Below are 12,581 nucleotides of genomic sequence, written 5' to 3' on the forward strand. Positions count from 1 at the left end.
TTGAAAAGCTAATCTTTGATGCTTTGCTTGTCATGTATCTGGTGACAGACACAACATAGTGGTACAAGGTATGATGCTACCCTCTTTTTCAAGAGTTCTGCTAATAAACTGTGCCCACTGGGAAAGTAAGAGGGCATATCTACACCCCAGGTGCAGGTACACCCCAGGTGACCAAGCAGAATCCCATCACCAGGCTTTGTGTTACCTCTTGGTGGCTCTGAATCGGTACCTCCACATGGAACTGAGTCACATACACTGCAGTTACTGACTTGAGCCACTGCCAACTAAGGCTCTCTGTGTTTTTCCATTATATGGTTGCTGGAGATGACAGAGAGGGGAACTTGGTATCATTTTCAAACCCCTCAACATTTTTCCATGTATCTTTAAAAACAGTAAATGTGACTCCCCCAGGGATAGAGTCTGGACATGAGGGATTGACTCCAGTTGAGTTTGCTCTGCCTTCTCTGAGTAAGTGGGTGTTCCCACTGTTCTCTGCTCCCTCTTTTTGTGATTTGGACTTATTTTGGTAGCACAAAGGCTCGTTGACAGCCCCCTATGATGGACTGAAGGAGTGCTCCAAACAGACTGTTTCCCAGGGTCTTGTCCTGGCATGATTCCTCATCTTTTACTGTTTGAAAAGCTGTCATGATGTGTCCTGAAGAAACCTGCAGAAGAAACGTTGGCCTGATTCCCACTTGGCCAGACTCCCAAGCATGACACTAAAAGTCAGTGTTCACTCCTGCGGAATCCCAGTTCTCTTCCGCATTTGTTTTCCTCCTCTTCCCAGTCCCCTAATCTGATAAATCATGTGGGGAGAGGCAAGAGAGGGAGGGGGAGGAGTATGTGATGTAACCTCCACCCTGGCAAAGTTACAAGACAACACCACGGTGCCTGCAGCTCACAGTGGTTTTATGGTGGGAAACTTTGAATTGTGCTACGTTCTTCAGAGACATGAAGATCCACCACATCTGTGTGAGATCCAGCAGGTGATGTACTCACCTTCAGTTGCAGAGAAGAAAGCTGAGCACAGTGTCTGCTTAATGACACACGCTCTCTCAGCTTCTCGTTTTGCTGCCTGCCACGTCCACCCAGAGTGAGAGGAGCATACAGCTGAGGACAACACTGAAGAAAGGGAAGCTAGAAGCCAGCTGCACTGCTGGGGTGAGTCTGTTCCGAATTCTTGGGTTTTCCCATTCATTACAGGCTGATGGTTCAGAGTAAGCAAAGGGAGTAGAATGAACCGGAATGTGTATGGAATGTTTGAGGGCATGTAACCATATGAAATCCATGCTGGATTGACTCTGAGCCAGCTGATAATCACTGACTAATCTCCCTGCTGGCAGATCCTGCGTGGATTACAAGGGCATGTGTCTCTGTGTCAGGATGTGTACCAGACATGCTCGTGCTGAGGGTCTTGGGGCATGTGTCAGAAAAACACACCAAAAAGTGGTTCGGCTGCAGTGATTGACTGCAGGAGAGAAATTCGTGCAAGTATGTTTCTGTCACTGACACAGTGCTGTGTGTGCAGTTGCATGTCAGGCTGTGAGGTCTGCAGAGGTGTAGGTATAGCAAGTTTTGTTGATTGTTATGTTTCTCCAGAGTAAATCTGTATACAGCTGGGATACAGCCAAGCCTTGTTAATTTTAACAAGTTTTATCCTGATGTGCAAAGTCAAAAGTACAGTTAGTAAACAGTGCCAGGCATGCGCTATGCATTTGTAGTTCCACGAACTATGTGATCTGTGTATTAGGAAACTGTTTCTATTTGTAAGGCTCCTTAAAACACATTTATACGAGTATAAGAGGCCTTATATTAGACTACAGTATTCCCTGCTGTCTAATGCACAAACTATTGTGCTGCAGGGACTCAGCAAGAACAGGAGAGTAGGGGACAGGTCCGAAAGAGGTATGAGTACTCTTATACTCAGCAGTCTATGAGAAGTCAAAGGTGAAAATGTGCTTTCCACAGTACCAGGAGGAGATGAAAGTGGAAGAAAGCTGGTCCTATGTATTTGCTAATGAAGAGAACTAGCTATTGAAAGTAACTGTAATGTTTTCTAGGTGAACTTCCAAATGCCATCGAAAAGGTCTCCCTGCTAAAGAAAAGAAGAGGAGGAGCATCATATTATATATGAGTATTCTACTTTAATATACTCTATTATTGAATTTATGCAAGGTAAATCAAAACAAACTTAATATATAAACTGGGCCTCAGAGAGCCAAATAACTACTATAGCTCGGTTAACATCTTTGGAGCTGCAGCAGTACTGAATTAATTCCAAAGTGCCTGCTAGCATTGTGAATCTCCAAGAATGCCTGCAGAAGGATGCAGTTATGCCACCTGGTGTGTGTCCTTGCGTGAATGCTGTGCCTACATTGCTTTAGAAAAAATATCATGTGATTGATTTCCCAACATGATACACAGAGCTCCTGGCTCTGGTATTTTGCATGCAGCTACTTAGAATGTTTCTAGAGGTGAAACTTCAACAAAATATCAAAATCTGGAAATAGAAGTTAAACAGCTAATCGTTAGAGGGGTTTGTCTTCTTTCCTTTTTAAAACGTGACTCTAATCCTTGTCCAAAATTCCAATTTCTACAGAGAGCAAACTATTTTATTTTCATTAGCTGTAGTCCTGAGCTTTTGTCTAAGGAACCTTCTTATTCAAGACTCAATCAAGGCTAGGATAAATGGAGTTAACCTGATCCTGGGGATACTAATTTTTATTTCTTTCCAGAACTTGTGATGGCTTCAACTTGGGAGAAAACTAAGGAATTCTACAACTGGGTCCTTGAAAGTGGAGGTAGGTAGAGATGCCCTCTCAAACAGGTATTTCCACATAAGTAGCGTGATCATGAAGAACAAACCTAGAAGGAACATGATCCTCATACGAGATCACATTTTTTTTCACTAGGCAGATTTTCACTTCTCCATGATCACAAACTTTCTTTAAGTCTTGAAATATATCTCAAGGACCCTCCAGCTGGATCACAGTAAGGAATGAAGGGATGGGGGATCTCCCCTGCCTGTAGTTGGGAACTCTCAGAAGCTTTCTGTTCAATGTACAACAGGCTCTGACGGGACGATGAGCAATATGTGCTCAGGGATGCCAGTAAAACCTGTTATCAAATGAAATATTGACAGAAACCAGTCCTCAGTGTTTCAGATTTGACATTTTGCAGTTCAGTTTTGCACTTCAGATCTTCAATAGCTAGGGGTTCTGCAGGTCCAGTTTGTTCCCACAGGGCTCTGTTGGATCCTCAAATGCAAGGAAAAGCCAGAAAATGGCATGAAGGTAGAATGGCAGGCCTACATGGTGGCTTCGATGGGGAGAAGGACATCGGGCATGGTGCTCAGGCTGTAAATGTTTCAGAACTTGAATTTCAGAAGAGAGTCTAAATTGGGATTCAGGACTGCTGATGGACTGTTAAATGTGGCTCTTGACACAGCCCATAACAGGAATAGTGAAGAACTGGCAGGTTTAGAAGGGATGTGAATTAACAGAGTCATGTGGGCTAGGATGGCATTTTAAAAAAAATACCCTGATGCCCATGGGCTCACCAGTAAGCCAAGGACTAAAATTCAGCAGAGGCCTTCTGCAAGGTTCCTGGGGCTAGAACAGTGAGAAGGTTCTGGGACTTGGGACTGGCAAGTCAGGAAGCAAAAGGAGATGCTGAGGGAGTTTAGCAGAGCAGTGACCACAATGGGAATAGGGATGGGAAGCATGAATGGGAACTGGATTTTCTTTGCAGATACAATGTATCCTGCATTTCTGTGGGTCAGGGATGAGGCAGGTTTAGGAGGAGCTGGCATGACAGACAATATGTTGAGATTCCCTTTCCTGCAGGACTGAAAAGCAGTTTTAGCAGGGAGAAGTGTTTTGTCATTTTCCAGTGAAATGGCATGCTTTCAAGAGAGTCTACCCTATAAATAGATATAAAAATGGAGAGGTGGAGAATTTCAGAGCATCCTGAGCATTGTGGGGCAGGAAGGAAACAGCACGAGTGACTGAAGCGATTTTATCATTTAGCTGTAAAGATTTCCACTCCTGAAAATCCAAGAACTCTTTGGTTTGTTCTGTGCATCCCTGCTGCATGTGTCTTGAACTACTTCTTTCACCAGTGTGTGGGACAGTCTTGCAGCCTGTGGTGAGGGCTCCAGCTCGCGACAGGCAAGGTCTGTTGACTGCTGTGCTGCAGAAGACTGGTGCTGAGCAGAGCAGCCGGCTAGTACTACGGTCCCAACCTGAATGCTGTGTCTTTGAGCAGAAACTGGCACATGGAGCTCCAGGGTAGGAGAAGGACTGTGGTACTGCTTTGTACAAACACATGAGATACCAATTTTCTTTTTTGCCAGAGAGCATGCTGCAGAGAGCATGCTGAGGGGAAGTAATTAAGTATATCTGCCATACTGTGTATGGGATGTGCCAGCTTTGGCTGTGTGATTTGCTTTTCAGATCCAAGGACAGACCCGTGGCTCCTGGTCCACTCTCCACTTCCAGTCATGTTTCTCTTTGCCTCCTACCTTTTTGTCTTGGTTCTGGGACCCTTCTACATGCGTCAGCGGAAACCACTGAAGCTGCGAGGCCTGCTGATCGCCTACAATCTAGCCATGATGACATTATCAAGCTACATGTTTTACGAGGTGAGGAGACAAGATTGGATCCTAGGTAAGCATCTGGAAAGTGTTTGAAAGTCAGAGTCATTTCAACAGCTTTTGCTGATGGACTCGAATGAAAGCAGTGGGAGCCGACTTGCACATGTCTATGTTTTGCCACGAGAGGAGTATTTCCCTGTTGAAAGCGTTACTTCCAAAGCATACTTCATTTCCTTCTGTTTCTCAATCTTACACTCCTTTCCTCACATTCCTCAATCTTCCTCTCATTCATAAAAATAGCATTGGAAGGTTCCTGAATGACCAAGTTGAAAGTTGAGGTCTCCCTGATAGGCACAGAGATGTGGAACCTCCTCATTTTGTCTCAGGTCTGGCTCATGAGGGAACTATCTCTGAGAATAAGAACCACTTTTCCAGACTTACGCAGTCCTCTCCAAGAGTGCCAAGCACACTGCAGCTTCCTTCTGCTGAGAGTATTGATGATACTGTTTACTGCTTGTTCTCAATGCACAAGCCTTTCCAGAATACAAGCCTTTCTCTAGTTTATGTAAGACAACGAAAACTCTTCAAGGCCTGAAATAGGTCTGAAAAACACTTTGATGCCAACAAATTTGCCCTTTTAGTTTATAACACAACTGTTACATTTAGTTAAAGCAAATTGCCTTTTTTTTTTTTTTTTTTTTTAGCAAATGCTACTCGATCTGTGCTTGGTTGTTCAGTTATACTGGTTACTTTGTCCAGTTTTTGGTTTTCCAGTTAACAGGCAAATGTAACCACCAAAACAAAACAGTATGGGATCTTTGCAAAGGAAAACTGTATTTTGAGAGAGATTCTGAAACCTAGATTTCACTGTTCCCACTGAAGCATTTTGGAGCACTCCAGTGATTACATAGAGAGGTACAAACATGCCCAGACCAATTTTTCAGATTCCAACAAGGATGTGAAGTGTTTTGTTTTGCTCTTTGTTCAGCTGTATAGATTACTTGGATTTTCTGTCAGTGAGTACGAGATTGAGACCCTATTACCTTAGCATTAACATGTATATCATTTTGGAACAGATGGCATTGAACAGAAAATGGATCTCTATTGCTTTTCTTCTTTTTTTCAGTTTCTGGTAACTTCAGTCTTGGCCAACTACAGCTACCTGTGCCAGCCAGTGGATTACAGCCGAAGTGAACTAGGAATGAGGGTACAGTTCTATACAAAGCTTGCCTTGGGGTCTACTCCTCCCATGGGTATGCAGATTGTTTTGCTCATAAATAGCAATTTGCATGCCTAAGAAGGCTTTTACTCCAGTTTTCTGCTTATAAAACTACTTCACTTTGCTTTATTTCTCTATGAATTAATCATCTCAGTCAACATGGCCTTCTAAGTTCCCTCTTTGATCACTGAAGAGAGGGTGGTCCTACCATCTGAAGATAGATGTCTAGTATAGATATTGCAAATTACCTCTGAAATATATGTGACTCTTTCCATTGACTATATAAAGATCCTGGCTGATCACCTTCAGTGAGAAAAACACTTTTTATATCCTCAGCTTTGCAAGATATAAATCTTACTCAATATTTCTTTTAGCAGAGAGATTTGTATAAAACTCTTCCTTGTCTGGTCATCACAGGATGGGTGGGTCCCTCCAGCTTCAGCTTTCCAAAATACTGCATGAGGTTTTTTCTTGTTTATTTCAGAGGTATTATGCTTTACTTCCCAATAAAACCAGGCTTTGAGCAGATGCAAGAATGAATACTAGCTTTTCAGTTTTTCAGAAATTGCCATCAGGCTAGAAACAGTTTCTGAGCAGCTCATCTTTGTCCTGGCAAAGAGCAAGCAACTTAGCAAACCAGTCACCTAACCTATCAAGGCAACCCTGAATGCCATTCCACCTCCAGATTAAAAAAGCAACCAACCAAACAAACAAAAAAAATCTGTCATGAAAGAGCCCCTTAGCTTTCCTCTTTTGCTGTTGATCCCAGGTGAGCAGTGTTCATACAGTGCAGAGTTGAAAATCTCAGGCAGTGAGACTGAGCAGTGATTTTGCTCTGAGGTCTAACAGCGTTTCCTTGTGCTGCCCAGCAGATGGCAAGAGTGTGTTGGTGGTTCTTCTTCTCCAAAGTCATCGAGCTGCTTGATACGGTAAGGAGGGCTCGGCTCGGCTCCGTAGCGGGACTGGCTGCTGTAAATAAATCACTTCCTTGCCAGAAAGGGGCAGAATGCCAAAAGCTAATGTCCTCGGTTGATCCTGTGTTGATTTGGTTGATGCTTTTCAGTAAATGCTGTTTCCATTTGTTCTGCTCTGCCTGTTTGTGAGAATAAGGCTGAAAAAGCATTTGGCCTGCATGAGTCCAGCACCACTACTGGGTATCATACTGCCAGGCTTCCTCAAAAGCTCCTTTCCAGAACAAATAAATCGCTGCCCTCCCGTTTGCCCATGTCTGTCTCAGTAGCTGCATGCATTCACTCCGCAGCGCCCTTCCTACGGGTGGGTATTCCCTCCTATCCACAGGGCTAAGGGAGAAGCTTTCACTGTGGCTATTGCCGGGTGGTCCCTCAAAATCTCAGCTAGCGGTTGGTTAAGGCTGCCACACAGGATCTGCCATAGCCTGTCTGGCTGAATAACAGTGGTTAGCTGGGCAGTAAAGAAACTGTGAATGTACGTGTCCTGGTATTTTTGCTGCTGCAAATTTTCACAGAGTTGTGGGTTGAAGGTTTGTGTCTCATGTGAAATTGAAAGTTCATCTGAAGACAGTGCCATCTTGCAGCTTGTCGTCAGGTCTCCTCCTATATTATAAATAGCTGACAGAACTAACAAGGGAATCCCATCTCTCTGCTTGGTCACCAGGAATAAGTTGTATCCTGGCTTGTCTAACACTTCACAGTCTAGTGCTCTTTGGCGGATAAGTTGAAAACACCTTGTCTGAAAAGTGAATCAGCATGTGGAGCCCTCCTAGACCTATTGCCAGTGACTTGACCAATTTTCTCTCTGTTTTCATCAGCAACAAAAGCAGCTTTTTGTCAGTCCTGAGCCCCGGAAAAGCAAATTCACTTTTTGTGTGTGTGTGTGCACGCTGAAATACAGTGACCTGACACATATTCATGTGACAAAATAATTATCTTTACTAATGCAAATTCCAGAAGGATTTGGGCATTCCACGCAGCACTTTTTCTTTGGATCATTCTTTGGTACCAGTAAACATCTAGACTATGTCCTGAAAAGGAGCAGACCCAAACATCTGTAAATTATGTGGAAGTTCAGTCAGGGACTCAAATGTGTCCTCTTTGGACCTTGGGACCTGAATCCAAGATAAAAATTGTTGGGGCTCTGTGGGACAAATTCTGCCCTCCAGTTTTTCCCCATTCCAAATAATATAAGATCTATTGCATGTGTTGAATTTCACCAGTTTTTATCTGCAGCAGAGGAAACAGGTTTAGGAGATTCAAAATTATAATTAATTGTTCTCATCACTTTTAGTGTAAAATCTTTTGTCTAAACACATCAACTCAGATTTTTCCTTTGTCTGGCTTCTTTAAGGTTTTTTTTATCCTGCGCAAGAAACAAGAACAGGTGACTTTTCTGCATGTGTACCATCATGGCACTATGCTGTTCAACTGGTGGTCAGGGGTCAAATATGTGCCTGGAGGACAAGGTATGCTTCCATAGACACCTTGTGTTTCTGTTTTTCTTCTGCTGTGGAGATAGCATAAACAGTGCAGATGGGCTGACTGGCAGGTAGGAAGCTCACCTATTTCCAAAAGTGTGAAAAATGTGTGCATTTCAGTTGATACCATCTGCTCAGCTCTTTGGGCTGTTTAGGCTGCTATATTCACTGCCTCATCCAGAACAAGAATGTGCCAGTCATTTCTTGTCCAAACAGAAACAATAACATCCTATACAAGGTCTGTTTGTATCTCCACCCAGACCAGTGGCTCTGTCAGTCCCCGTTCAGCCCAGGTTCTGGCTCTTCTGCTCTGCCTGGTCCTCACTCCTTTCGGGTCTGTATCCAGACTGCTTCTCCATTTTGCTCCACCAAAGAGAAGCCTATGAAGCTGACACAGAGTACTAGACCACTATAGGTAGGCCCTGTATGAGATTCTGAGGTATTCTTTTTCGGGAAGCCCTTTTGGCAACATGGCCTTGAAATCAAAATGGAATGAAATGCTTAGGTCAGAAGATCAAGAATTCTCTGCCTTTGAAGTTCTTCTTTGTCTCTGAACACTAGATATAGGATGGATATATGCTGAAAGAAGAAAGGAGAATATGACATGCTTCCTAGGCAGTGTATGGATTGAACGTTCAGGCATAGGAAATATATGATGTATTTTGAAAGCATCATTATAGTGGCTGTGAAATCATCACTGAGTTAGTCTTGAATGGTTTGTGTGTCTTGTTCATCCTGACTTCTTTACCCCTCAGCCTTCTTTATTGGGATGCTAAACTCCTTCGTACACATCTTCATGTACGGCTATTATGCCCTGGCCAGCCTGGGACCACAGATGCACCGTTACCTATGGTGGAAGCGTTACCTAACCATCATGCAGCTGGTAATTAATTCCATGTGTTCATCTTTGCACTTCCATGTCTTGGGTGTTATGGCCCTTCCTGTCTGTCTCTGTCTCCTACCTGGCTCAAGTCTTTCTGTTTGCTGCTTATGGAAATCACCTTGTCCTTAGGTGTCCTCATGTACCACTGCGAGAGGTGAACTGGTTGGTGACCTGGTCTGAATGGTACTCAAAAAACTAGCAAGAGGACTTCAGTGACCGTATCAATTAATAAGCCCCCACCTTTATAATGGAAAGGAGAAAGAAAAAATAAAAATTAAACTTCTCCCTTTTCTGTTGTATATGACAGCCATTTCCCCTTTAGGAGGCCTGAAAACACAGTTGATTTTGAGAGGTGTGGGGCAGTAGCTTGGGAAAACTTTGGATTTTCAGCAGAGCAGGAGATTGGGCAGCCTTCATTCTGTTTTTTCAAAAAGGAAAAATATGCCTAACTGCAGGCAGAGGGGAGTTAAGTATGTTTTACTCTTTCTGTAGAGAATCCCTCTGGGTTTTCTTTTCCTCCTCTCTGAAGAGGTGACAAATCCTGACAACCCTATGGTTTGTCAAAGATACAGCATAAAAGCAATGTTCCAGGCAAGGACAACAATTATAGTTAAGCATGTGGGAGAGTTAATACCACACAAACAGAGGTTTTGCAAACAAAAAGTGTGCAGTTACCAGAGAAAAGGAAGAAGGATTAGAGTATGTGTAAAATAGTGATGTACTGAAGGCTAGTTGAGAATTTTATTTATCCTGAATGGTGAAAGCAGAACAAGAAAGCATTTCATGAAATGAAAAGGTATTTTTAATGCAAAATATGGCAAAGGAAATCAGTTTTTATTTAACATAATTTCAGTAGGTAGGACTCATTGGTTCAGGATGTTGAGATAGGTGACTTAGTAAAAAAGAATAATAATTAAAAGGATTAATGTCTAAATGAATAAAAGTAGCATCTATAGTTCTTCTCTGTAAGCTAAAATGCAAATCAAAATCGTTATGAGTATAATAATCTGATTGCCATCAGGGAAGAGAAGGAGTGTCCCACCTTTAGTTTCCATATTCCAAGATCTCAGCTACTGGCCCATGGCAGAGAAGTGGGACAAGGGCAACGGTCTTCTCCTAGGCGGGAGAGGCTGGATCCCAAACCTGTTCCTTGCAGCTGTGGGCAAGTATCAATGTTTGGTGGACACATTACAGCCTTTCATGTTGGGAAAACTGTGTTGGGCTTGAAAGACAAGTTTTTCAGGGATATCAGGAGAGGCAAGCAGGTGGTACTCTGGGCTGAGGACACTGTATGTTGTGATACTCTTTATGATGGACCAAATGGTCAGTTGGGGTATGTCTCATGTAGGATCCCTAACCTGGCTGCTTCTTTTTTCCCCTTCTTCCAGTGCCAGTTTGTAGCCATTGCTGTTCATTCTTCCTACAACCTCTTCACAGAATGCCCATTCCCCGACGGCTTCAACATTGCAGTCTTCCTCTACATCCTCAGCCTCATTGCTCTCTTCCTACACTTCTACTATTGGACTTACACTAGGGGAAAGAAGGAGAAACTAACTTAAAGAAAATCAAAGAGGAGAGTGAGCATGGTCTGATGAACTTGCACATTCTCTACTGCTTGTAACATGGTTGCATGAAGTAAATTTATTTCTGGAGTGTGTGTGAGGCTCTTGTGTGCAGAGTCACAGTTGCCTTCAAATATCTCAAGTTAGTAAGAAAAGAGTAATGACATAAACTCAGGGATTAAGGTATTGAGGAGCACATTTAATTGCAAAGCCAAGACAAGTAGTCATCAACGTAGCAGCCTTTGTGAAATCAGCACAAGAATATCTCCTCCTTTCCTTCTGTCTGTTAGCTCAGTTTGCAAGATCTAGCATCCAACCATGGCTCATTTTGTAGGCTAACGGAGGGTTTCTTTGCATTCATAAGACTATCTCAGCTTATCCTTCTAGATCAGGCAGGGTCAGGTACCTCCAACCTGAAAGCAGTGCCCAGATAAAAGCAGCAGCCAGGAAATCACTGGAACAGCAGGAGGCGCTCACCTGTACACGGCATCCCAGCCTTTCCAATTCAGAAAGCTCCCACTGGGACTCAGGTGAATGACAGCTATATGGCCCTGATGTTCTAACTTTATATCAGCATAAACATGAAGGAAACCGTAAGTTTCTAAGTAAGAAAGTAATGCAGTAAGTATCATCATGTGCCACTTTCTGGAATGCTTGTTTGTCTTTTGTTGCTTACATAACAATAGAGAGCTTTTAATGCACGAAGACTACTTGGCGTTACTCCTTATAGATGCTATTTTTTAAATAGAAATAATAGATTGAGATTCCCTATTAATAACTTTTTTCCTCCGATTTGTTGTTGTCGTCATTATTATTATTATCATCATCATTTGAAAATTTTCCTTCTCATCAAAGGTTAACAGTTTTACCTCACAATAAGCAACCACCTCCACTACCAATTTGTCCAAGTGTTAATAGAAACTAAAATAAAATAGAATAAAATAAAATAGAATAGAATAAAATAGAATAAAATAGAATAAAATAAAATAAAATAAAATAAAATAAAATAAAATAAAATAAAATAAAATAAAATAAAATAAAATAAAATTAAAAAAAAAATAAATTCATTGGCTAGTGCAAAGCTGCATAGCTCCATTAACTTTATCGTATCACTTATTGGCTCCTTTTTTGGTCTTAAACCAACTGCAACTAGTTTTTGGCACTTATATTCATCTGCAGACAGTTAAATACGGTTAAAATTTTGATATGGTAGTGCTTTGAAAATGCTAAATTCAGATTTTAAACTAAAATGTAGTGTTTATTTACTGCAGTCTACCTTTGTTGATTAAAACTATTATTATGGAACAGTGATTCGTTCACAGTTGAAACATAAAACTCTTGAAAGAGAATATTAGAATTAGTAAATTAGATGCCTTACCATTGCCAAGCTAAATTCACCTCAAATGTAAAGAAGTTTTAACTCCTCTGGGAATACCCAGAGGATTAGGTGCTAGCCTGAACCTGGTAAATTGGTGTACACAAAAAAAAATTATGCTCTACACCAATCTGGAGTTTAGTGGCTATGCAAAATAAATGCAACTTGTTCGTTGTCAATCTGTGTTCATATAGTCTCTCTTCTCATTTTCACTAGTGAGTATGAAAAGCAAGGCAAGGCTTATTTCACATCTATCTATGTGCTAGCTGTTTTTCTTCAAACCAAATATTTCTCCATGCTGCTTACAATATAAATAGTACTGCTTCTGCATACTAGAATGCTATTTTTGTTAAAGATTTAAATAATAAACCTCTGGGTGGGTCGTCTATCCTTTGTTTGGTAAGGCAGGAAAAAAAATCTGCTGTGTATCTAACACACTGTATTCATGTTGAGAGTTTCCCCAGAGGTCTCCCCAGCGTTGAAGACTTAGTGGAAG

General features: G+C 41.9%; 1 protein-coding gene across 2 annotated transcripts; it reads left to right on the plus strand.

Moving 5' to 3' along the window:
- Window positions 1-880: 880 nt before the first annotated feature.
- LOC135997360 (very long chain fatty acid elongase 4-like) lies at window positions 881-11,451 on the plus strand. 2 transcript variants are annotated; one of them, XM_065649886.1, is made up of 9 exons: window positions 881-1,161; window positions 2,061-2,175; window positions 2,736-2,801; window positions 4,455-4,642; window positions 5,721-5,801; window positions 6,686-6,742; window positions 8,139-8,253; window positions 9,021-9,148; window positions 10,537-11,451. In XM_065649886.1, the coding sequence occupies exons 2-9, from the start codon at window positions 2,169-2,171 to the stop codon at window positions 10,705-10,707; spliced, it is 813 nt and encodes a 270-aa protein (XP_065505958.1). In that variant the 5' UTR covers window positions 881-1,161; window positions 2,061-2,168; the 3' UTR covers window positions 10,708-11,451. The 2 variants fall into 2 exon arrangements, with proteins under 2 accessions (XP_065505958.1, XP_065505968.1); XM_065649896.1 differs by lacking the exon at window positions 10,537-11,451 and adding an exon at window positions 8,526-8,680 and having other exon boundaries at window positions 9,021-9,084.
- The last annotated feature ends 1,130 nt before the right edge of the window (window positions 11,452-12,581 follow it).

The sequence above is a fragment of the Caloenas nicobarica genome, chromosome 1, assembly GCF_036013445.1.
Source record: "Caloenas nicobarica isolate bCalNic1 chromosome 1, bCalNic1.hap1, whole genome shotgun sequence".
In the NCBI taxonomy this organism is placed as follows: Eukaryota; Metazoa; Chordata; class Aves; order Columbiformes; family Columbidae; genus Caloenas; species Caloenas nicobarica.

Coding starts and splice junctions, on each gene's coding strand:
- LOC135997360 (XM_065649886.1), top strand. Junction 5,802..6,685: donor GAAGTGAACTAGGAATGAGG/GTACAGTTCTAT, acceptor GCTGCCCAGCAG/ATGGCAAGAGTGTGTTGGTG. Junction 8,254..9,020: donor ATATGTGCCTGGAGGACAAG/GTATGCTTCCAT, acceptor TTTACCCCTCAG/CCTTCTTTATTGGGATGCTA.